The 25977-nt window shown below is 53.6% G+C and overlaps 1 protein-coding gene across 5 annotated transcripts in view; it reads left to right on the top strand.

Moving 5' to 3' along the window:
- The window catches only part of NDRG3 (NDRG family member 3), a 1445730-nt gene that overhangs the window by 1327253 nt on the left and 92500 nt on the right, over nt 1–25977 (top strand). For all 5 annotated transcript variants that reach the window (XM_069652255.1, XM_069652253.1, XM_069652252.1 and 2 more), the window contains exon 15: nt 17506–17557. In XM_069652255.1, the coding sequence (XP_069508356.1) occupies nt 17506–17557 (52 nt within the window). The remainder of the gene's footprint in view (nt 1–17505; nt 17558–25977) is intronic.

Below are 25977 nucleotides of genomic sequence, written 5' to 3'. Positions count from 1 at the left end.
CGCCCTCCCCACCGAATTTTCGGGGCCTCCCGATAATACAAAGCCCCCCTCCGGCCCTGCACCAACTGCCGGAATACTTGGAATAACAGGAACAAAACCCCCTTAAACACCGCCCCGCACCCAACCCGACCCCCCCCCCCCGCCAACCTCCCCCCAGAACGCCTGCAACCCAAGCGACTTCATCCTGCTGCTAGGTCAGGCCACCAGTGCCCCCTCATCACCCCCCCCCCCCCAACCCACCAGGATCCATAAAACCTCAAAGACTGCCACGACAGGAACAAGAGCATCCCCACCGAACCCCAAAACTAATCCCAAGTGCTTCAGCAGCATTGCTACCAACATTGTCCAGGGCCACCTATGGACCCCCACCAGCTCCCCTGGCCCAAACCAGCCAGAAGAGTTAATTATAAGACCCCCCTGCCCCCCAAAGGATCGAGACCAACCTCGATGCCAGCAACAAAAAAGAAAGTCCGGTGTTGGAAACACTCGGCGACGTCGGAGCCACTCTCCTGAACTTCCTGTGTCCCCTGACTTTCCTCCTTACCATGGAGGACCCAGACCCCACAGGGCCAGCCGGGGCGCGCTCCTGATTTTGCCCCAATGCTCCCGCAGCTGGATCGCCCAGGAGCTCCCGAGACACCCTGCGGATATCTTCCTCAGTGACCAGTGCATATTTGTAGCCCTCTATTTCAAAAGAGCGAGAAGGGGTACCCCCATCGATATCTCACCCCCTTAGCCTGCAACATTGTTGTGAGAGGGGAGCAGAGACGACGTCTTGCTAAGGTGAAGGCTGAGAGGTCTTGATATACAGAGATCTTTGCCCCTTCCCACTCCACTGGACCTTTTCTGCACGCCAACTCAAGGATTTTACTTTTTTCAGAAAAGTAATGGAAACGGACCAGGATGGACCTGGGGCCTTTGTTGGGGGCCGCAGCCCTGTGCACCCTGTCAATGGTGGGTTTGTTCGTATTGGCATCATCAAAGAGCAACCTCTCCACTGCTCTGATAGCTTTGGCAATGTCCGACTGCGATTCCCCCTCCCGCTCCGGCAGGCCCAAAAATCGCAAGTTTCATCGACGCTCCCTATTCTCCAAATCATCAATTTTCAGAGCACACTTTTCCTCCCTCCTCTCCAGCTCAGCGCATGTCCAACTGTGTTTCCAGGATATCCACAGAAGAAGTATTGGCCTCCAAAGATTGGACCCTGTCATCTATAGATTCGATTTTCTTATTCATAGTGTCCAGCCGTACCGCAATATCAGCCCTGAAACCTTAAATCTCCTCCAGCAGGGCCGCCATACCCTTAACAGCAGAGGCCGAATCTGCCTCCCCCGGAAGAGCAGAGGATGGCATTGCAGGATGAGGAACTGGGGCAATCCGGCGAAACCGCTGCAGGGACTCAGACCAGCTCATGGGCTCATGCAGCCCTCCAATCCTCCAACTGGGATTCCTGGCACTTCCCCAGCAAAGAGGGCAATATCAACCGATCAGGGGGCCAGCCCGGCAAGGGGCGCCCCGCAGACCCGGAACATAAATGGAGTCGACCAGCCGGCCACAATCTCATCTCCAGGAGCCGCCCCGATATAACAATTTCCTGGTTCCTCTATCCGCCAGCCAAAGATCCTCAGGGGCCAGGGAGAGAGCGCGGGACCGAGAGGGGGGCCACCCATTTGGTCACCAGCAGGAAACGTTCAGCAAATAATAGTTCCAACTGCCACCTCAACGTTGATCCCAAGTCCCTCTGTGGCAAGAAGCTCCTCGGGTGGAAAGGCCAGGGGCCAACAGCGGGGGGGCTCGTTCACCCGCCCCGGGACGAACTCCGGACCACCCTAGCCACAGCTGGAGCAATAATGCGCCACCACACCCTGGGCCTCCCCCCAGCCGTGCCTCTTCTCAATGCGCTGCCCAGCCAAGGGTATCCAGGGAGCATAGCAAAAGGGCACACAGACTCCGAGGCCCACCCCCCAGGGGGGCCAAGGGTGCGCGCCCACCTCAGCAGCGCCAGGCTGGCTGACTCACCCCCGGCCTGGAAGGAACGTGCTCTCCAGGTGTCCTCCACTGCCGCTCAGCCGATGGTCCTCTCTACGAAGCGAGACACTCCTCCAGCTGCCTCCCACTCCTAGCTGCCCAGCCTCGCGCCCTGCCAATGTTGCGCCTCCAGTCCGGGCCTCCTCATTGGGGAGCGGGGCACCCCTCCAGCCACAGCGCACTCTCCACAACGCAGCCTCGTGCCCCTCTCCCACCGTAGGGAAGGACAACTCGCAGCGTAACGGCTGGTGGGAGCCGCACTGCAGGCCTCTCCGCTTGCGACTGCCCACACCGTTCACCCGCTCGGCACCTCCTCAAGACGTCAGATTTTTGCCCCTTAGGCTCACGGGGTCGGGAGCAACGATTCCTGGGGCCAGCCGCCTCACTGGGTGGGCTATGGGGGGGGGCTCAAGTCCCATTTACTTGGACCCCGGGGAGAGCACGGCTGAGACACGTCAGTGCATCTCGGTGCCCCTTGGTGGTTCCCTTCATTATGTATTTTAATGGATTATGTCCTCACACGGATTCTTCATCTTGGATACAATTCTCATGCAGCAGCAGATTTCAAACCTATTGATAGCAGGCTGAGTTGTTGGTCTCTAAGTCCGTAGGACGTCTTCATCGTCGAGACTGGATGTGTTGGCACTGATATAATAGCTCCCACTGCACTTTGACTTAAATTCCCTTTTCCTGCATGCTACATACGCTTCTCTGGAATTCACACTTTACATTTTTTTATGATGTATTCAATCCTTTTTGAATCTCGATGGAAAATGTTGGCAACAATGCCTCTGGGTTTTCAGAGGTGTGAGGAATGTGATGCCAAAATATAGGTAACTGACCCTCACAAGGTCTCTTTGGTGCCTCAGTGCCAACCACTCAGCTGATTACGGCTCACGTCAAGCCATGACACTGAATGCATTGGAAGAGGGATCGTCAAAGCCAGCTCTCTGATGCTCGACATCAAAGTTTCCCAGCAATACTCCATCAAATCTTAAGCCCTCTGAGGGGAGATGTTGCAAGACCACCATGGCGTCTACAGGGAGACTAAAAAGATGCAAGAAACCTAGGAAGGGGTCCCATTCAAAGAGCGACTCCCGTCACTCCTCTACCTCGAAGAAGTAGCATAGACACTCTAAGGAGTCTTCACCTGGAAAAATGGGAAAGGTTTTGCTTTAAAAGTATTCAAAAAGTTGGCACCCTCCGTCTCATCCCTGCAACTTGAAAAATTGAAAAAAAACACTGTGCTGTGCTTGTCAAAGCCAGCAGTGTATTAAAAAAAATTACCCTAATGGATTGTGCCCTTCCACGGATTCCTCATCTTAGACATTCTTTTCTGCCATTGCTGTTCTCTGCATTTTTTTCTCAGCAGCAGGGCGCCGTGAGGCTCGGTGTCTAGGACATTTGTGTTGTCTGCTTCAGGACCAGATATGAGATAGAAGTTGATAAAAATAGCACAACACACTTCTTAGGAATAACTTTTGATGCCTCAAAATTAAATCTGACGCACTTGAATTTTTGAGGGAAATTCTCAATTTCGACTATGTAAACTCTGAAGCCGTCAGGTTTTCAGAAATGTTGTGATTGCAACACGAAAAAGTTGCTGACAGAACCGCAAAGTGTCTGTGCTGCCTACGTGCTGATTTATATAGTAGCCGACTGTGGCTCATGTCAAATCATGTCGCCCAAGTCCCTAAAGGAGATTGCCTCTAAATTTGCGTAGGAAGCTCGACATCGAAGTGTCCCAGTTCAACGCTGTTGAAGTGAAAATCTGACAAAAGTCTCCATAGTGGAAAAGTTGCCAAAGGGTGGAAAGGAATGGTTTAAAAAATACTGCAAAAGGTACCACTCAAGAAGCGACTGAAGACACTGGTCCACAGATTGATTCATCAGATAGACAGGTACATTTTCCTTCAAAAAGCGCTTTACTGGAAGAGTGGGAAACGTTCACTTGAAAATGATGCAGGTCTTCGAGAAAGCTTCCTCATTGAAAACTGTCAAGCCCACCATGCCTTAAAACGCCATCAGGGTCTCCGATTACTGGCATCCTTGTGCGCCTTAGAGACCAAGAATGGTGAAAGCCTCTACAAAAATGGAGAGCTCTCAATGCCTCAGATATCCTTGACGGCTGCCACTTATTTCATGGCCCAGTCAGCTCCACCAGCGTCTGCACCGAAGGGCCTCTCGGTGTCAACAATCTAGGGATCCTAGACTTATCCTGAAGTCCAGAAGGAATTACATGACCAGCTTGCAGGGTGTCTTCGATGAAGATGACGACCCGATCCAATTCGGGTTCGAGCCCTTCGGTCCTACTCCACAGCCTGAAGAATTCCAAGACAAAGAGGATAGGCTTGCTGATCTTGCATCCACTTCAAAAGATGCCAGTGGACTGGATACCTCTCCTGAGGTGGATTCTTTCCAGGCTCATTCTCAATCCCACCCCAGTGTGGCCTATAGGAAAATGATGGCGAAGGTGCTGATGCCTTGGGTTTGGGGGTGGGGGGGCCACTGCAAACCACTACTCGCCAGGGTCAAAGATTTTCCAAATCCAAAAGAGGAAGAGTTGCTAAATCAGCCCATGCTACTCCTGCCTCAGTGCCTTCCAGTGTGGCCCAAGCCGCAAAAACCACTCTGAATATTCTTGCCATTCCATGATGGTAGTGGGGGGGAGAGGGAGTCTGTCGCACCATTTTACAGAATGGTGCAATGTTACCAGACATGCATGGGCACGTCAGGTGGTCTCTCAGGGATACCGCTTCCCCTTTTTAAAGCGTCTGCCGTTCTGCTACCCTCTACCCAGACCGCTCTGTTTCATGCCCCCTGCTCCAGAAAGAGGTTGCATCTCTTCCAGAGAAGGGTGCCATAGAATTCCTACTGATACAGGAAAGGAACAGGGATTGGTACTTCATTCCTTTTTTAGTCCCAAAAACGGACAGAGGTCTGCAACTAATCTTGGACAAGTTCAAAATGATAACACTTTCACAGATCCTGCAGGCTCTGATGGGTCTGGTCAGTCGCTCGAGCGGGCTTCCGCTTACCTTTACCCCCTACCACACCCCTCAACCCTCCTTTTCAGCTGTCGGGCTCACCCTCCCTCAAGGCTGAGGTTCAGAAACTTCTGCTCCTCAGAGCTGTGGAACCTGTTTCCCTTGGGGAACGAGGGGAGGGCTTCTACTCCCGGCTGTTTACGGTGCCCAAACACAACCAGGCTGGCCTGCGCACCATCCTAGACCTTTCCCAGTTCAATCTTTCCCTACCCCAAGAGAAATTCAAGATGATCACGCCCGGCCAGATTCGCTCCTCGTTCCAAGCGGGCGATTGGCTCAGCGTGGTGGACCTTCAGGATACGTACATGCATATCCTGATTTGGAACCCACACAGGAGATACCTCCGTTTCTCTTTGGGAGAGGAGCACTACCAGTTCGGGTGCTTCCTTTTGGCCTCAGTTCGGCGCTGCGTGTCTTCACGAAGATGTCAGTGATCGCGGCCCATCTTCGTCTCCAGGGTTTTCATGTGTATCCCTATTTGGGCGACTGGTTCCTATGCAGCCCTTGACCGTTGGCAGCAGCGGGCAACCTCCAGTCTCTCCTTCAGCTCCTGTTCCATCTTGGGCTGTCGGTGAACTGGCGGAAATCCTCCATGACGGTCTCACAGGACCTGACTTTCCTGGGTTTTCGTTGGAACACGATAGACTGCCGAGTGTATCTGACCGGGGACAGAATGGCGGTTCTGTTGGCCACGTGTCAGATGTTTACGCAGTCGGAGAGCATGTCGGCCTGGTGGTTCCAGAGGCTTCTGGGCCTCATGGCCTCGTGTGTGCTGGCTCTTCCTCTTGCTCGTCTCAAAATGAGACGGACCCAGATGGCTCTTCGGAGCTCCTGGCGTCAGGCTGTGGACCCGGAGAGTGGACCTGGACTGGTGGTCTTCTCTCAGCAACCTGTCAGTGGGTGTCGGGTTCCAGGACCCAAGCCCCATGGTGATGATCACGACAGACTCCTCCCTTTTCGGGTGGGGTGCGACGTTAGATCTTCTTCAGGTCTCGGACCTCTGGTCACCTCAGGACAAGCTCCTGCACATAAATCAATTGGAGCTTCTGGCGATTTTTCTGGTGCTCAAGGTGTTCAGACCGCTCATTGTCAACAAGGTGGTCCGCATAAGAACTGACAATGCAGTGTCAATGTACTACATAAACAAGCAAGGGGGAACAAAGTCTCCCCCTCTCGTGGATCTGTCCATCCAGATTTGGGAGTGGTCTGTGCTTCATGGGTTCTGGCTGCTTGCAGTGCATATCCCGAGCCGGCTGAATGTCACCGCGGATGCCCTCAGCCGGCTGACCGTGGTCAGCTATGAGTGGGAGTTGAAGGCGGAGATCCTATTATGGATTTTCTCGCGTTGGGGCACACCGGAGGTGGACCTCTTTGCCACGGTGGTAAACAAGAAGCTTCCTCAGTACGCCTCCAGAGGGGGGCTGGAAGCCTCCTCTCTGGGGGACGCACTTGAGATACCATGGCACAACATGAGAGCTTACGCCTCCCCGCCGCTTCCTCTGGTTCATCGAGCAATTTGGAAGTTGAAGAGTTCTGTCAACTGTTCTCTTCTACTGATAGCTCCGTGGTGGCCGGCCAGGTTTTGGTGCTCAGAACTTCAACACCTGTCGGTGTGTCCGCCGATCAGGTTACCAGTAACTCCCGATCTTCTTCACCAAGGGGAACAGCAGATGTGGTACCCCTCCCCACAATCGCTCAGCTTGGCGGCATGGTGCCTGACTTCACGGCTCTAGAGCCTTTGGGTTTGTCTGCGGATAACATGCGTATTATCCAGGCAGCCAGGAAACCCTCGACCAGATCCCAATACAAGAGTAAATGGCTCAGGTTCTGTCATTGGTGTTTGGAGAAAGAATTGGACCCGAGGGTGGGAACGATTGACACAGTGCTGTCCTTTGTCTCCTCCCTAGCAGAGTCAGGGGTTCATGTCTTGTCCTGCAGGACTTATCTCTCGGCGATTTCCGCCTACCTCTCTACAGACCGGTGTTCTTATTCGTTAACTAACCCAGTGGTGAAGAGACATTTTGCTGGTTTGACGCGACTATACCCTCCGGTTCGTAGTCTGCACCTGCCTTGGGACCTAAATGTAGTCCTGACGGCGCTGTGCCATAAACCTTTTGAGCCAATGGCTACGGTTGACCTCAAGTACGTGTCCTGGAAAGTTTCCTTTCTGGTAGCCGTTACGTCAGCGAGGAGAGTGAGTGAGCTCCAGGCATTGTTGGTGGAGCATCCTTTCTTGCTCTTTCGCAAGGACAAGGTAGTCCTTCGTACGAACCCAGCTTTCCTACCAAAGGTAGTGACCGAATTCCATCTGAATCAGTCAATTTCCCTTCCGGTCTTTTTTCCGAACCCTGCCTCGGAGGCGGAAATGGTTCTACACTGCCTGGATGTCCGAAGAGCTCTTAAGTTCTACCTGGACAGGACTGCCGAGCTTCGGAGTTCTTCCCAACTGTTTGTGACCTTCGGTAAACCCCAGGGCAGGCCGGTGTCTAAGGCATCCATTTCCAGATGGATTGCTGCCTGTATCACGGAATCTTTCACCATCCAAAATCTGAAACCTCCTAAGGGTATCCATGCACATCAGGTGCGAGGCAAGGCAGCTGCGGTTGCTTTTCAGAAGTATGTTCCCTGGGAGTCCATCGCTAGAGCGGCTACTTGGGCCTCCCCATCTGCTTTCTGTAAGCATTACTGCCTCGATATGAGCTCTAGGGCTGACGCTCAGTTCGGTCAGGCTGTGCTGAAGAACCTGTTTCAGTAAGGGGTATTTCCATCCACCCATAGTTCCTGTAAGGAGTGCTTGGGAATCTCCCATAAGTATGGAGGAAAGAGGACGGGACGTAGGAGTATTACCAGGTTACTCACCGTAGTGACCACTTTACTCCTAGTCCATAGTCCCCTTTCCTCCATACGCCCGCCCGCCGTCCCCTCGAATAAGGTTCCTCTGTTATTGCTAATGGGTCTTGGACCCTGCGATAGAAAAAGGATTGATGGGTGATGCGCGGGGCGGAGCCAAGGTGGGTGGGGTTACGGCCGCGTGCCGGGCCCCGCGCAGGAAAGAGAGGAGGGACACATTTTTGACGGACGGAGAGATGTCCCATAGGTATGGAGGAAAGGGTACTATGGACTAGGAGTAAGGTGGTCACTACGTTGAGTAACCTGGTAATTCCGCCTGTTACCCGTTTTTAACTTTCTTCACCTCCCTTTGGTTCCTTGCCTCGCCCAGCACATGTCAGCTGCAGGAGGCTTCCTGAGATGTGCATCCTGTGATCGCTCGTTCCCCACCTCAGACCCCCATGAGCTCACTTGAGTGTCTGGGGCCTGACCACTGTTGGGACTCGTGCACGGCTTGCGGAGCTCTGTCGCCGGGCCTTGAAGAATAGTCTTTCACGCTGGAGTGAGATCTTCCACGCTTCTCCTCCAGGGTAGACTTCACCTCCAGGACCCCATGTCAAGACAAGGGGTAGGACCTTTGTTTAGTACGGCTCCTCAGCACTGAGACTCAGGTTCTGGCAGACCCGAGGCCATTAAGGCTACCAGCTCCCAAGCTGAGGTGCCCAGGGGCTCTTGTGGGAGGGGCGATCAAGTTTGTCCTCTTAGGCCCCAGTGGGTAAGGGATTGTGTTCTACCTCCAAGAGTCAGTCTGTAGCATGATCTAACACGACTACCAGTTCTGCAGTTCTGCAGCTGAGGACACCCAGCCTATCGGAGCCATGTCTGAGGTCATTGTTCATTGCGATTTGACTACCCGGCTGAGGGCGCTGAGCCTACCTGAGGTCGACGCTTATGTTTCAGGTTCTAGGGCCAAGTACTGCCCTTCCATGTCAGAGCCAGTATGTGGCATGGGGCCTTCACACCCTACCTCTAGGCCTGCTAGGCTGGTGGCCATCTTGGATTCAGGTCTCCCCGGTCCTTCGCCCACAGAAAGGGCCATGCAAGAAGGCTCCAGTCCCCTTCCCCCGGGAAGCGGCATCAGACTTTATGGTACAGGTGGCTGGTCTCCGGAGGGTTACATCTACCCCCGTAAGCCTTGCGGCAACATGCTGCAGGCACCTATCCGCTTTGATCAGGAAAGGAAGCCCAGCGCTGCTGGGCACCGTGCCATGGGCGGCTTGCAAGGACCGCTTCTCCGAGCACTTACTCCTCCTCATGCATTACCCGCAGATGACAGGGCTCCTTAAAGGTATCGTCAAGGAAGTGATCCCACAGGTCATGCCACCTTGGCCTCTGCCTCTGGACCCTCCTCCGGCACTTCCAGTGCCGCTGCCTGTTCCTCCTCCGGCCCAGGCCTTAACGGTGGTTCAGAACCCTCCCCCTCCTCCTGTATCACCAACGCCTCCAGTCGCCAATGGATCCGCAGCTACCATTGGGTTCTGGATCAGGACAGGACCCCTCTTGCTCTGATGTCCCAGGACCCGGACTCCTCTCCGGCTGGAAAAAAGGGGGGGGGCGATGAGGACGATTATGACGCCCAGGACGATGAGCCTTTGCCCTGAGACATGAGTCTTCAGGGCCTTGCAGAGTTCTTGGGGTGACCCTCAGCCCGAGGAGGCCCCCCAGGAGTTGGGGGTGCTAGGAGAGGTTTTGGCCAGGCACGCCTGATGTCCCCCTGGAGAGGCAAGCCTCCTTCAAAGCTGGCCTGGCAGATGCCTGAGCAGTTGCACAGGACCTTATGGAGTCTTTGGTCTCCTGCATCGACACAGCCAGCAGAGGGCTGTGCCTGGGGGTCGAGGTGAGATAAATGGCGTGGATGCATGCCACTAAATTCACTTCTGATGTGCAAGAGAGGATCCTGGATCTTCCTTTTCAGGGGGGGTCAGAGCTTTTTCATCTGTCCACTGATGACGAGTTGACAAAAAAGACCTTTACCACCAAGTCCCTTGCCATCGTGACTAAACATGGGCAGAAGTCCTTTCCTCAGTCCCCGGGCAGGACAAATTTCAAACCCTGTGCTTTCACCGGCTTGAAGGGGTTTTGAGACCGTGGTGCAAGGAGGACTGACGGGTCCCCCCACGACCACAGGAGGAAGCAGCGGAGGACTTTGCACCTTTTTCTTTCCTCTCCCCCTCCTCCGCTCCCTCCTCAGATGTTAAAAAACAATGACTTAATGGTCAGGGAACACCACTCTCCTATAGGGGGCCGGCTGGCGCTCTTTCCAGACAGCTGGAAGCTTTGTTTCAAGAGTCCTTGGATCTTTTCTATAGGCTCCACAGGCTTCAGTCCTCCTCTTCCTTTTCTTCTACCTTCCTCTCCTCCTCTGCTTCAGATAGGGTCCCCGGCCCTCTTACAGGAGATCCTCTCTTCTAGAGATGCAGGTGGTGGAGCCGGTTCCTCAGTCAGACAGAGGCTCCGGCTACTCCAGGATTTTAGCGGTACCCAAAAACAACCAGGCTGGCCTGAGGGTAGTCCTGGACCTGTCATTTCTCAACCTTTACTGCTCGTACACTTCAAGATAACACCAGTGCACATAGCTGAGTTTCTATGCGCAGGAGACTGGATGTGTTCCCTAGACCTCAAGGATACATACCATTACTGCAAATCAAGATTGTCGTTCCACTTCCATTACAAGGCGCTGCCTTTCACCCTGAACTCGGCCTCTCGTGTGTTCACAAAGCTGATAAATGCAGTGGCTCGTCTTCTCCGCTTGAAGGGCCATCACTTATACCCTTATCTGGACAACTGGGTGGTGAGAGTGTTGCACTCCTGCCAAAGACTGGTGGACGTTCTTCACCAGTTGGGATTCTCCCTCAACCGACAGAAGTCGCAGCTGACTCCTATCCAGGATCTGGTGTTCCTTGGAGTGCAATGGGACACAGCCGTGCAGCGGGTGTTCTTCCATGCCTTAGAGGCTCCTCTCCCTCCACAAGGCGATAGGGCACTTTCTGGCCTCAGCATGGTGGTTCCAACATCTTCTGGAAATGATGGTGTCTTGCGTGTTCGGCATGCCCTCCTCAAGATGAGGTGCTTCCAGCTCCACCGGGCAGCCATTTGGGACCAGGAAATGGGTTCGCAGTCGGACAGGATTCCAATTCCCCTGTACCTCCTGGCAGATCTTCACTGGTGGATGATGGACTGCAATGTGGCAGTGGGAGCCCTCTTTAGCCTGCCGTAGCCCTCTCTGGTGGTGGTGATGACTGATTCCTCACTGCCGGGCTGGTGGGTGCTACTCTGGAGGGCTACTCGATTCATGATGCATGGTCCAGGGCAGAAGCCCTCCTACATATCAATCTGCTCGAACTGAAGGCGGTGGGCCTGGCGCCTCATCAGGGACAAAGCGGTTCGGGTCAGGACAGACCACTCCACAGCAATGTTTTACCTGCACAAGCAGGATGGTACCCATCCCCCGAACTCCCCACCTCCTGTGCTTGGAGGCGGTGTAAATCTGGGAATGGGCACTGACGGGGGATATGGATTTCCTTGGTCCATCTCCCGGGTGAAAGCAATACGGAAGCGGACCAGCTGAGCCGCTTGGGGTTGAACACCTAAGAGTGGTAGTTACACCAACTACTAGTTTCCGCTGTTGCCGCGCTGCAGATTTCTGTATCTGGACTTATTTGCATCTCCTCTGGAATCCAAGTGCCCCTGGTTTGAAAGATATGAAGCAGGTTGTCACAGCCCCACCTTATGGTCTTGTTCAGCGGAATAACCCACAAGGATGGAGGAAAGGAGACTGGACATAATGAGTTAAATGTACTTAACATAGTACTCATAGTGCATAGTCCCCGTTCCTCCAATATGTCCCACCCACCCCCTATGCCAGGGGCTAATATATTCAGTGTAGCCAGGTATTTAAGCGTCCAATGTGTTAAAAGGGGAATGAGGTGCCGAAGTGTGGGACCTTGGGAGGCGGGGCAGGGGGTGCAAAGGTTCTGGCACTGTCCCCATGTTGAAGGGCGCCCACATGGATGGAGGAAAAGGGACTATGGAGAATGAGTACTCTAGTCACTAGTGTCCTCTTTCCTTCACCTCATCGTTCCAAGGTAGAGTAGCATTTCCATTGGCTGGACCCTGTCCCGGCTCTCCTGTTCTCCCTTGTCAGAGACTTAGAACTTGACTGATGGCTAACTTTTCGTTTGTTCTGTGGGTGCCTGAGCTGGCAAGGCAGTCACCATAGAGACCCTGTCTCGATGGATCATCCTCTGTAGCTCGGAAATGCTACAATCTGGCCAGCAAGGAGGTACCTGAGGGTCTCAGGACTCACTCTACCAGAGGGTTTGCTGCCGCCTCAGCTCTTAAGCGTGGAGTGCCTGTTCTGAATATTTGCCAAGCAGCTGAGTGAACTTCCTTGCACATGTTTGCTAAGCATTACTGTGTGGATTCAGTGTGGTCAGGACGCTCATTTCAGCAGAGCTGTCCTTTAGAGTTTTCTAGTTTAGGTGGTGCCTTCGCTACCCTCCCTCCTCCAGGTGGGTGTACAGCTTTGGGAGTCTGTCATAGAGGAGCGATTTGTGTGAGGAAGGAGTGCATTCAAAGAACAAATGACTTGCCTCTTGGTTATGTTCTTTATGATGGACGTTCCTCCCATGGATTGCTCATCACCCCCCTACCTGCCCCCTTTGGGGTAGCTAGTACAACTTAGTTCTGTGGTCCCTCATAGTGCTACGGAAAAAGGGTGGAACTGAGGTCACAGGGTGCAATGTTTGTATATTTACTGGTCCTAACGCCTTGTCCAGTGCTTGGCAGTGTCGGGCAGAGCTGAGCGGACATGGAGCCAAGCTGCACCCTGTGGTGGCGGAAATATTTCCGAAGAGCAGCTGGCACTGGGAGATAAAAATGTAATCAGTGAGAGGAACATTCATCAGAGAAACATAATGGAGAGGTATGTAATGCATTCTTCTCTTGCTTTAGGTTTTCAGACTGACACGTTATACTTTTGCCAAACATGTCTAATCTGTTATTTGTGGTAGAAGTTCTGTTCTGGGTGGTCTGACATTGCCTCATGTAGGTTATGGTTCCTTGTAATGTATTACTTTCTATCCTGCATTATGCTCCTGTTAATGACCTTTCTGATGTATGCAAATGTCTTGAAAGATGCCTCCTACACCTTCAACCTACCCCTCTAGCAGATATAATAATGATTACTTGAAAATGGTGCTATGATATGATATGGCATTTGTAACGCGCCTATACACAAGTGTTTCAAGGCGCGACGAGGCAGGGAGGGGGGAACAAGGGAGACAGACAACGATCCTACTAGGCCAGGTGTCATTCAGATCGCGCAAGTGCATGGGTAGGGGGGACGGGAAAAGTGCAAGGGGGAAAGGGAGAGGGAAAGTGCAGTACAGGGTTAGTAATGAACAAGATAAATAATAAGGGCCAGCTGGTGGCAAGTGCAAGATAAGTGCAGACAAGTGCTGGGAAGGGGGGCTGTAGGGATACAGAGACAGTCCCGCAGTGCAGGGATTGCCAGGAAGGCAGTGCAGGGGAGAGTGGCTGGGCCAAGGACCGAGATTGGTGAGTGGCCCAGTTGCTGATTCAGTACAGATTCAGTGATTTAGCAGGGGAGAGGGAGAGAGAAAGCAGAAGCAAAGAGGAAGGTTTTGAGGTGCTTCCGGAACCGGAGCTAGTTCTCCTCAGGTTTCAGGGAGGGAGGAAGGCTGTTCCAGAGGGAGGCCCCTGCTGCGGAGAGAGATCTCCCCCCAACTCGTTGCTTGGAGAAGCGGCTGACCCTGAGGGAGTTGGAGGCGGAAGAGCGAAGTGCTCAAGAAGGAAGATATTTAGGAAGGGAGAGTTGAAGGTAATTTGGCCCCAGGCCCCAGAAGGCCTTGTGGCCAATGCAGAGGGTTTTGAACTTAATCCTCACAGCCACAGGGAGCCAGTGTAGCGATTTCAGTCCTGGAGAGATACGGTCCCTGGGCTTGAGGCCAAGGACAAGTCTCGCAGTCCTGTTCTGGATGAGTTGCAGAGGGCGGAGAGTAGAGGCAGGCAGATTTAGATAGAGGCTGTTACAGTAGTCCAGCTTCGAGAGAACCAGGGCTCTGGAGACAGTGAGCTTCTGGGGGAAGGAGAGAAAAGGAAGGATACCTCTGAGGAGGTGCAGCTGGTAGTGTGACTTCTTAGAAACGTCAGAAATGTGAGGATAGAAGGAGAGTGTGGAGTCGAAGATGACCCCGAGCTTTTTTGCCTTGCAGGTAGGAGCAGAAAGAGGGCCAAGAGAGGCCGGCCAGAGAGCTGCAGGGAAGGAGGGAGTGGGTGTGCCGATGAGTAGAATCTCAGTCTTACTGGCATTAAGGCAGAGGTCGTTGGCGGCACACCATTCCTGGATAGCCAGTCAGAGATGAGGGATGGAGAAGAGGAGGCCGAGGGTAGCCTGAAAATGAGCTGGGTATCATCTGCATAGCACTGAAAGTTGGGGCAGAGAGCAGCGATGCGGTGGGCGAGAAGTGCCAGATACTGGTGGAACAGCCAGGGAGAGAGGTCAGAACCCTGGGGGACACCACAGGTAGAGAAAAAGATGTCCGACAGGAAAGACCCCCAGTTGGACCTGGGAGGGTCGATTTGAGAGGAAAGAGGTCAGCCAAGCCAGAGCCTGACCATTGATACCCAGGTTATCATGGAGACGGTTGAGCAGGATGGTATGGTTGACAGTATCAAAGGCAGAAGAGAGATCAAGCAAAATGAGAACACATGGAATGTTAGTCAAGGTTCGAGAGCAGGTCCTCACGGATGTTCAGGAGAGCAGTTTCCGTGCTTCTGGCAGCTCTGAAGCCAGACTGATGGTCATGAAGGCTACCAACAGATTCAGCATGGAGATTAAGCTGGGAGATGGCAAGTTTCTCCAGGAGCTTGCCCAGGAAAGAAGTGATAGAGAAAGGGCGATAGTTAGCTGGGCAGGACGGGTCGGAAGAGGGTTTCTTAAGAAGGGGATGCACAAGGGAGTGCTTGAGAGGGGATGGGAAGACTCCAGAGGCGAAGGAGTGATTGCAGAAGTCAGCAAGGGCAGGAGCCAAGGAGGCGATGTGGTCCTTAATAGTTTTGGAGGAGCAGGGGTGGACCTGTGTTGACGAGACTTTCATAGATCGGACTTGTCTCGAAACCTCATCAGCAAAAAAAAGGTGAAAGGCAGAGAAGGAGAGAGGAGGGGTGGCTGCAGAAGGGCCAGAGGATGGGCAGGGAATAGAGGGGGAGAGGTGATGGGAGGAGAGTGAGGACAAGATGTCCTGAGTTTTTTAAATGAAGTGAGAGGCCAGTGCCGTACAGAGGGTCTGGGAGGGGACAGGAGAGGTAGAGACTGCAGCAGGGTTGGCCAGCTCCTTGCAGATTTTAAAGAGTTCAACCGAATTGTTCGATGCCGCAGTGATGCGGGCTTGGATAAGGGCTCTCTTCTTGGTGAGAACGGAGAGCCGGTATTGCCTTTGAAGCAGGCGACAGGCCAGTGTGTCAGAGGATGAACATGAAGCACGCCATTTCCTCTCTGCCACCCTGCACAAGCGTTTAAGGGTGACGAGATCCGAGTCATACTAGGAGTTACATTTGGCTTTGGGCTTCAGGCGGATTCTCATAACGGGGGCAAGGATATCAAGAGTATCAGATATAGCAGAGTAGAGAGTGGAGAGGGCTGTGTCAGGGTGGCAGTCAGCCGATGGGGGAAGAGGGGGCGAGAAGGTGGCAGCGAAAGCCTCAACTGACACACGCTTCATGGGTCGGATGACCGAGAAGGAAGATGGCAGTGATGAGGGTGGCTTTGCCTGAGGGTTAGGGAGGGTTAGGGAGGGTGAGGTGAGAGGAGAGGAGAAAGTGATCACTCCAGGAGAGAGGGGTGGAGAGAGGGACAGAGAGGGCAAGGTCAGAAGAGATCAGGGCATCAAGAGTGTGCCCAGCAGAATGGGTTGGCCCAGACGGGAGAATAGAGAGTGAGAGAGAGTCTCAGAGGTCGCGAAAGAGTCCAGAGGGGGGGACAGGAGGCATCCAGGTGGATGTTGAAGTCTCCAAGAAAGAGGAGTTGAGTGGTTGAGGACAGGAGTGAGGAGGAGAGGTCTGCCCACTCGGAGAGGAAGGAGGAAATTTGACCAGGTGGCCGATAGATAGTAGCCACGGTAAGGGAATGGCTAGGAGAGAGAGAGAGTTGGCAGACAAGACATTCAAAAGAGGAGTAGGTCTGCGTGAAAATAGCAGTGGCAGGAATCCATTCAGGGAAGATAAGGGCCACACCCCCCAGCACGTTTGGGCCTGGGCACGGAGAGGATCTTGTAGCCGTCAGGTAGGAGTGTGTCAAAGCTGGTGACAGAGCTGGCCGTGAACCATGTCTCAGTGAGACAGAGTACGTCAAGGTCCAGTTCCTCAAGAAGGCGGCAGATATCGGAGGAATGTTTGACAGCAGAGTGTGAGCTAAGAGTGGCAATGTGGAGAAGGTTGCCATCTTTGAAGGACTTCCTGGGAGGGGTACAGATCAGAGGTACGCCCTGCGGAGGAGAAGGAGCACGGGAGTGGGCAGGGAGGGAGGGTAGAGGCAAGGTAGCCGAGGACAGAGGAGAGGGGACAGCAGGCGAGGAAAGGAAGTTGATGAGGCGCGGGAAGCGTCTAACAAAGAGGTGAAGATTGGCCTGAGGGCCTTGGAGCAAAACGGTCCCATTAGCGTAGACATTAATGATGGCCTTAGAGGAGTGGAAGGAGGCCAAGAGGACGTCCCAGCGGGTGCCACCATTAATGGGAGAAGAGGAGAAGGGAGAGAGCACAGAGACCATATGAAGGGTCCATAGGTCAGGTGAAGGCACAAAAAAGAGGATGTCAGTGAGAGTTTCCTTAGAGGAGGCACTGGTGTAGGTGTCAGCGATAGGGAGGCCTGGGTTGGAGACCAGGATGTCCTTTTTTTAAACTTTTTCCTACCAGATTTAGTGAGGAGAGCAGGATAGTCAATGGAGAAGCAGTTAGAAAGATAGGTGAGATAGAGAGCACCATGGGATAGGAGGGAGTGGGGGGGTAGGACAAGCACGAGCGGGCAGGAAGAGAGCAGCAAGCCCTAGTTTACCACAAATTCAGAACACAGTGAACACAGTAATGCATATCGGGTACCCAGTGGAGAGGCCACCTAAGTTTGAAAATCCTGCGAGTGGAGAAAAACCCTAGTTTACCACTTTCCCTTCTCAGTAGAGCATGGTAAATCGAATAAGTCGAGGAATTAAGTTGAATATTTTTTCCAGCTACATCACACAATAGCAGCTATACCCGTGACACTCAGCTAGTCATAGTTACAACCACTGCCACCATAGGTGTTTAACTGTTCCTTGATCCAGTCTGCACCTGGAGCAATTTCAAAACATGAGGCCTATATGGGTGAAAGGTTATATCCATCAGGAAAAATATTGCGTAAGGTTACAAAGTTTTATCTGCTTGCATTTGGACATATCTCTCATGAAGTATGAAATCTAAACATATATTTTGCAAATTAAATCCTTCTAAATTCAGATACTAATGTTTGCGGTTTTTTCTCCATCAGCCAGGGAAACTTGCTGAAGCCTTCAAGTATTTCATACAAGGAATGGGATATAGTAAGTAAACCATGTTCTTGTTTAGCACATACTCTACACCCCGTTTTGTGAAGAGTATATATATATATTGCTGTTTATATAGTCTATGCCACAAACTGTCTCTGGAGTATTGGGTTTCATCACAATCAAACCAAAGTATAACATTCATACTTTTATTTTAGATGTAGATATTTGTCTTTGACAATCTGTAGAATAACAGCAAGGTTGAAATGCGCATCAGCTTTTTAAAAAACTTATGTAGCAGTCAATCCAGTAACTACAGCAATCAACCTGATTTAGCCTACAAGGGGCTGTCAAGATTACCAGTATGCATCATTATCCTGGGCCTTGAGAAAAATGTGTTGTCCACCATCCCAGTCGTGTTTATTTGCTCGCACATTTGAATAGTGTTCTCCATTGTCTTAAATTTTGCAATAATTATGGACCATTAGTCAAACTCAGGAGAAATGGCTCCCACCCAATTTTGGGCAATAAGAAATAAGAACTTTGCCATCCATAAAAAAAAACTACATTGTTCTCCTGTCCATGTCCGTGTTTTCATGAATAGGAGAACACCCTGAATGCTTCACATTTGATAAGTTGACGATAGGTTAATTGCTTCCACCTTTGTGCCATACCTATTTAAGCCACAGCATGAGCTAAATGAGAGAGAACAAGGTCTGCAGCGGGAGAGTGCTGGAAGCGGTTGCTTTTGCAGTGCGGCTTGATGCTCAATGTTTTTGGACGTTACTGAGTCCTTTCCTCTAACTTTACAAAGGACGCTGGTGTGCGGTGTTGCAGCGAGAGTGCTACCGTCTATCGGTGAGTCCCAGTGAGTACCAAGGGGGCTACCGCCTATCGGTGGGCCCCAGTGAGGGCCCGGGCGTGCAGAGGGGGCTTAGTCTCCACCCCACTGTGCCTGCTGCTCCTGATTGCCTTCCCTCACCGTACTACACCCCAATATTGCTTTTTGACCTGGTTGCAGGGTATTGTCTAGTATTCATTTTGCCTGCTTCACCTGCTCCTGATTGAATGCTCGCACCACTCTGCAGTATTTGTTTTCAACAGTTTTAGTGTGCAGCCCCATCCGCCCTTGTTCCTGCTCTCCCGCTTAGAGCGGGATATACTGGGAGAGCAGGCTTTGGGCGCTGAGGCGTGGGTTATACTAGCGGTCCTATGTGGCCCCTTGAAGGTGCTCCAAATTTCAAGAGTTGATGGACAGGCAACACATATGGCGAGATATGACTGCTGCAGCCTTTGACAGATACAGGGATTATAGCTGGCAAATGCACTATGGAATTCACTTCCGGGATAACTTATAATTTAAGAAGCTATGCTTATGCCGCTAAAAAAACTATTGCAGCCATGGGGAGTATCTTCTTGACCAATGCAACTTGCAATCTTAGATGAACACATCCCGTCTGTGGCACAGGAGGTGACGGACGAGATGAATGAGGAGACAAACGTTAAAACTGGGCCAACCCAGAGAGGAAAAATTACTCCATTTTGCATCCGCTTGCCTAAGACAATGATAACAGGCTCAAAAAATTGACACAGGACTTGTTAATGCTGAACTCATTTCTGAGAATGTGGCACAAGCTCTACGATGCCTGTGAGGCACTACCTGAATCCTCGGTCATGCAGAACTCAAATCATGTAAGGCTCTATATGCCCTCTTGGGGGACCGGAAGAAACTCGGAGCCCCAAGGTCGACATACTCTGCAAAATTGTAATCGAGGCACGACTAACCTGGCAAACTTTACTGTGGACATCTCGTCCCTTCATTTCATTTTACAATCTTTAGTCAGATTGCATGATATCAAAGACATGGTTTCTTCTAATTTCACACAGTTGGTCTTGATCTTGCATAACCTTAACAAATACACGTCTATCTTGAAGAGTTTGACCGCAAAATTCCAAATTAAGGCAAATATTAAAAGCAAAAAACAAATCTAAAAAACAACCAAACATATTTATTTATTTGATTCTATTTATTGGACATTTGTATGGCGCCTATACAGCAGAAAGTGTTTTCAGGCACCACAAGACATAAGGGGAGAGGGAACATTGGAGGATAAAGAAACAAGAAATGGTCCTACTAGGCCTTGTGACATTCAGATTGTGCAAGTGCAGTTAACAAGTGCAGGGGGGAGGAGGCCCCAGGGGTGAGGGAGGGTAAGTGCTGGTGGGGGGGGAAGGAGGGCAAATGCGCAGGGAGACTGGGTAAGGGTAGAGTACAGGGAGAGGGGGTGGACCAGACTCAGTAGGCTAGTCGGGAAGGGTGCTCGAAGTCAAGTGCTGGTAATGTGGTACTGCGGAGGAATGGCAGGAGGATGGCCTGGCCCATGTAGGACACAGAAGGGACCAGGCAACCAGTCGTAGCAGCAGTGAGAATTAGCAGGGGAGAGGGAGAGTGGAGGAGGGGGAGAAGAGTAAAGTCTTGACGAGTTTCCAGAACTCAAGGAGATCTGGCTCAAGTCTGATAGGGGCAGGGAGGCCATTCCAGAGGGAGGCTCCTGCCGAGGAAAGGGATCTAACCCCCCCCCCCTCCGCCCTCCAATCTGTGCTTGGAAAAAATGTTTGACCTGCAGAAAATTTGAGCTAGAGGACCAAAGGACTCTAGCAGGGCGGTATTTAGGGAGGCAAAGGTGTTTCTCCAGCATGGGGTCTGGCATGGATTCACATGCTCATGAATATTCCCCGTCGTCAGGCCGGGAATCCTCGGTATAGAAAAAATCAGTATCAGTTTCGTTTCAGATCTGTCTTTCTCAGTTGTAACCAATCACTGGTCTCTGGGTCATACTGCCCCCAGCCAATGACTGCCCTCTCCCGTAAGCCCCGCCCCTGGCAGCCATCCTCAGATTTTTACCGCACGTTCAAGTGTTGGGTGTCCTCATGCCGTAGCTCTCGAGCTTTTGCTGCATTTTCGCACTTTTTTCAGGAGAATTTCTCATTTTTTCGGTTAAATAGAGCCTCAAGCTCCATCATTTCTACCTCCGATCAACAGGGATCCGTTTCGGAGTTTCTACGCCCCTCAAGGGTGAAGATTTCGCCGAGTTACGCTTTTGGAGGATACCCCGGACATGGCCCAGGAGAAAGGGAGCTCGACGCTCGGGAAGCTGTTCAGGACCTGCCCTGGATGCCAGCTTCAGAACGTTTTCAAGGAGGACGAGCATTCGTTATGCCTCTACTGTCTCCATGAGGACAAGACGCACAAGGAAATGGACTGCGCGTTTAGTGGGAACATGTCGGAGCGGACCATGAAGGATCGCCACCTCTGTCTCGCCAACTGGCTGGAAGGTAAGAGCCCGCCAGGCGAGAAGAAGAAAAAGAAGTCCGAGCGGTCTTCTAAGTCCTGTGAGGGTGCCCCGGCGACGGGGGCCCAACAAAAGGCTAAGCACCGCGAGTCCGCGGGCACCGGGAGCGCCGAACGGTCGGGCTTCTTGGCTGCCAGGCAGGGCGCATCCTCCCCGGCGCCATGGACCACGAGCCAACGCTCTGGCTCGGGTAAGAGGAAGTCCGAGAACCCGGCGAAGCTTCTGGAGAGGCCTCAGTCGATCTCGAAGATTCCGGCAGAGGGGGAGCGAGGCTCGGACCCTCCCCCCAAGGTGAAGGCCCCAGGCGTGCAGAAGGTGACGTTGGCCTTAATTCACCCTGCTAAGACCTCTATTGAGGATGTCGCCGCGGCCCTGGCTCAGCCTGTGGAGGCTACACCAGTGGAGGCGCCCTCAGGTACCAGAGTCTCCCTGCCACCGCGGAGGGAGTCGTCTTTCAGGCCCATTGAGAAGACCCCCACGAAGTCCTCGTTGGAAAGGGTGGGGGAGGGGCTGGTGGCCATCGTGGATACGGGCACAACCTCTGAAGAGGAGCTCATCCAAGTCGTGGAGGAGGCCAAGCCCATCGGGAGGGATCCCGACGAGGGCGACGGTGACGCAGACGAGGCTCCTCAAGAGCCCTCGCGCCCGTCGTTTCCGGCACCGCAGGACACCTCAGTGGCCATTTTGTCAGCCATCCAGTCCTTATGCTCGGAGATAAGGACTAGGTTGCTCCTCCCCCCGACGGAGGTACCTGAGCCAGATCCGACGGGGGAACCGGAGGCAGGACCTTCGGAGAGCCCACCACTTAAGAGGAGGAGGACGCATCCTAGGCCTCCTCTCCCGCCTCTGCGGCCTTCTCTGCCTTCCCGCCGGTCCACTACCCACGGGGATGATACAGGCATGGACACGACTACGACGGGTACGGATGACGACGGAGGCGACGACAGGACGTGTCCCCCGTCGTCCCCTGCCCGGGCGTTCCCGCCCGACGAGATTGGATCCTTCCATGCTATGATTTCCAGGGCATCCGAGCTCTTACAGCTCTGCCCCGAAGAAAAGAAGGAAGGGTTCCTTTACCAACGGCGCGAGGCTAAAAGGAAGACGGTCCTCGCCGTACCGCTTCTTGATGACATCTGGGATGAGGGGCTCGCCCTCCTCAAGAACCCTGCCACGGCTCCTGTGAAGAGGGACCGGTACGAGAAGAAGTACCGGGTCCCCGACGCTGCCCCCTTGTGCCTTAGGGCGCAACCTACCCCGGATTCGGTCGTTTCGGCGGCGGCCAAGAAGAAAGCGGGGGGGCATCGGCCTCGACTTCAACCTCCCCGCCGGACAGCGAGGGTAGGAAGCTGGATGCGATGGGACGACGGGGCATCTCGTCTACAGCGACAACCATCAAGGCGGCCAACAGCCCTGGCCATCGTAGCCCACTACGACGGGGAGTTGTGGTTCAAGATCGCCCCTCTGTTGGACTTCCTTCTAGACGCCAAGAGGGCCGAGGCCCTGGAAATCTTACAGGAAGGTGAGATTGCCTCGGACCACGCCATTACGGTGGCTACGGACATCGCCGACACCGGTTTCCGTCAGTTGGGCAACTGCGTTTGCCTGAGACGACGAGGATGGCTCAAGGCAATGTATTTCCGCCAGGACGTACAGACCAAGGTTTTGGACATGCCCTTCGATGGGAACAACCTTTTTGCCAAGGCGGTTGATGAGTCCCTTCAGGCGATCAAGACGGACACGGAGACGGCCCGTGCACTGCGTGTGCTCCAACAGTGACGGCCGTCCTTTCGGAGCTCCGGAGGCAGACAGGGTGCCTCCAAGGGAGCCGGCAGCAGCTCCTCTACGTACTGTCAATCGGCAAGATCTTCATCGCAGGAGGCCTACAGGGGACGCGGCAAGTCAGGTGGATCCCGCCGTCGGCGCCAAGGTGGTCAAGGAGGCAAAGCGGCCTCAAAGCAAGATTGAACCAACCGTCGGGTCGGGCCCCTGCTGAAGCACCCCGGTGGGAGGCCGGCTGACTAAGTTCGTCGGCGTGTGGGAGTCCATCTCCACCGACCGTTGGGTGCTGGACGCCCTGGCCCTGGGGCACGGCCTCGAGTTACACTAGCGGTGCCCCCGCATTCCTCCCGTGGCCAGAAAGGAAAATCACATTCCTCAACTGCTGTTGGAAGTAAGGGCGATGCTCAGGAAAGGTGCCATCGAGCTTGTTCCAAAGAGGCTTCGGGGCTCCGGAGTTTACTCAAGATACTTCCTCGTAAAGAAGAAGACAGGAGGATGGCGTCCCATCCTAGACCTGCGACGACTGAACAAATACATCAAGGCACAGAAGTTCCAGATGGTCACCCTCCAGCACGTGCTGGGACATCTGGAGGAGGGCGATTTCCTGTCGTCGTTGGACTTGGAGGATGCATACTTCCACATCCCTATTCTAAAGAGACACGGAAAGTTCCTCAGGTTCGTGGTCAAAGGGCGGCACTACCAGTTCAAGGCCCTCCCCTTCGGATTAAAATCGGCGCCCAGGGTGTTCACCAAGTGCCTAGCACCGGTGGCGGCGCGGCTGCGCCTGCAGGGGATCCACGTCTACCCCTACCTGGACGACTGGCTCATTCGGACAAGGGAGCTCGCTGTGGAACACACTGCGAAGACCGTCCAGGTGCTCACGGACCTGGGGTTCTCCATCAACTTTCCAAAATCCCACCTGGTCCCGTCGCAAGTCGCCCTGTTTCTGGGAGCACAGCTCGACACACTGGCGCGGCGGGCCTCACCGTCGGAGGAAAGGATAAGGAACATGCTGGGAAAGGTGCAACGTCTGCTGGCCATGGACATGGCCAGAGTGAGGTCTATCAAGTCCCTCCTCGGAATGATGTCCTCCTGCATTTATCTGGTGCGCCACTGCAGGCTTCGGATGCGGCCCTTGCAAGAATTCCTCGACGCCCCCTGGATCCAGACGACGGGCAGCTTCGAGGACAGGATCCCGCTCGGCGAAGCATTCCGTCAGGCGATACGAAGGTGGGGTGTCCGCTCTCATCTGACGGCGGGAACAGTTTTCCTAGCCCCGGCCCACCACGCGACGGTGACGACGGATGCCTCCCTGGAAGGTTGGGGAGCGCACACCGGGGGTCTCCACGCGAGAGGCCTTTGGCTCCCGGAGGAGAAGACTCTCCACATCAACATCTTGGAGCTCCATGCAGTGTTCTGGGCCCTCAGGTCCTTCCTTCCGTCCCTCAAGGGCAAGGTGGTGAGGATCTTCACCGACAACACCACCACAATGTTTTACATTCGAAAGCAGGGCGGAACCAGATCCCCTGCCCTATCCAAGGAAGCCCAGGATCTGTGGCATTGGGCCGTCGCCCAAGGGATGTTTCTGGTACCCTTTAATCTGGCAGGGATAAAAAACACCATCGCCGACTCACTCAGCAGAGAGCTGCGCTCGTGCCACGAGTGGGAACTGCGCCAGGATCAAGTGGACCGACTCTTCCGACGATGGGGTGAACCCCAGATCGATCTCTTCGCGATGGCGGCGAACTCTAAGTGCCGGAGGTTTGCCAGCAGGTTTCCCCAACCGAGGAGCATGGGCGATGCTTTCTCGTTCCCTTGGGACGGCCTGTTCCTTTATGCGTTCCCGCCGTTGCTACTCCGTCTCGTCAACCAGCTCAAGAGGTCCTGGTGCAGGATGATCCTCGTCGCACCGGCGTGGCCGGCGTGGATCTGGTTCCCGGACCTTCTGGACTTGTCAGCGTCCACACCAGTCAAGCTGCCGACGGACGCGGATCTTCTCTCCAGAGGAGTCGGCGCCATTCTTCATCATGAACCAGAGTCGCTGAACTTGCAGGCTTGGCTCCTGCAGCACTAGAGTTTGGAGGATACGACATCCTGGCCGACTGCAGAGAGGTTCTTGCGAAGGCCAGGGCATCCTCAACTCTCAAGTGCTACGGACACAAATGGAAGAGGTTCTCTGTCTGGTGCCGTGCACAGAAGATTAACCCTCTGCGGATTACGGCCCCTCAAGTATTGCCGTACCTATTGTCCTTGGCCAAGGCTGGCCTGTCTCACGCTTCCATCAAGGTACATCTGGCTGCCGTCTCACGTTACACCGGAACTACAGGACGGGCGTCCTTGTGGTCTCATCGACTGGTGAAGGAATTTATGAAAGGACTGTTCCGATCATTCCCGCCGGTGAAGGCCCCTGCCCCGGCGTGGGAGCTCAAAGTGGTGCTGACTAGGCTCATGGGGGCCCCATTCGAGCCTATGCATTCAGTGCCGTTGAAGTTTGTCGTGGAAGACAGCATTCCTCGTGGCCATCACCTCCGCACGACGAGTGGGAGAGATCCAGGCCCTGTCTTGCAAGCCTCCATACTTGACTTTTCACGACACGAGGGTGGTGCTGAGGACGCACCCCTCCTTCATGCCCAAGGTGCCGTCGGACTTCCACCTCAACGAGCCCTTGGTGTTGCCAGTTTTCTTCCCATCGCCTTCGTCGCCGGCTGAGAGGACTCTGCACTCGCTGGATGTAGCTAGAGCGCTGAAGTTCTACGTGGACCGCACAAAGAGTTTTCGGAAGACATCAGAGCTGTTTGTGAACTTTGGACCTGTGAATCAAGGGAAGGCTCTCTCGAAGACTTCCATTTCCAGATGGCTCTCCGGCTGCATCATGCACTGTCACCGGTTGGCAAACCAACCGTTACCAGGCCGTCCGAGGGCCCATTCGACCAGAGGGATCGCTGCTACTACGGCGTTCCTGTCTGGTGTGCCCCTGCTCGACATCTGCAGGGCTGCTACGTGGAGGTCGACGCACACCTTCACGAGATTCTACTGCGTCGACCGGGATTCCTGGGAGGAGTCCACAGTCGGCCAGGCAGTGCTGCGCAACCTGTTCGCCTAAGGTGAGCCTGATGAGGAGGTAAGAGTTGCTTAATGTTGAGTTGTTGTATTGCTTGATATTGAGTCTTTTGCCACCTCCCGTGGTTGTGCATGTGTATACTGCTATGTATTCTTATATTCATGAGCATGTGAATCCATGCCAGACCCCATGCTGGAGAAGGAACACGTTACTTACCTGTAACTGTTGTTCTCCAGCATGGGTCTGGCATGGATTCACATACGAACCCTCCCGCCTACCCCTCT

The sequence above is a fragment of the Ambystoma mexicanum genome, chromosome 3p (assembly GCF_040938575.1).
Source record: "Ambystoma mexicanum isolate Mex_15411 chromosome 3p, UKY_AmexF1_1, whole genome shotgun sequence".
Taxonomy (NCBI): Eukaryota; Metazoa; Chordata; class Amphibia; order Caudata; family Ambystomatidae; genus Ambystoma; species Ambystoma mexicanum.
The sequence above is the reverse complement of the archived record's forward strand: the minus strand, read 5'-3'. Positions and strand labels throughout refer to the sequence as shown.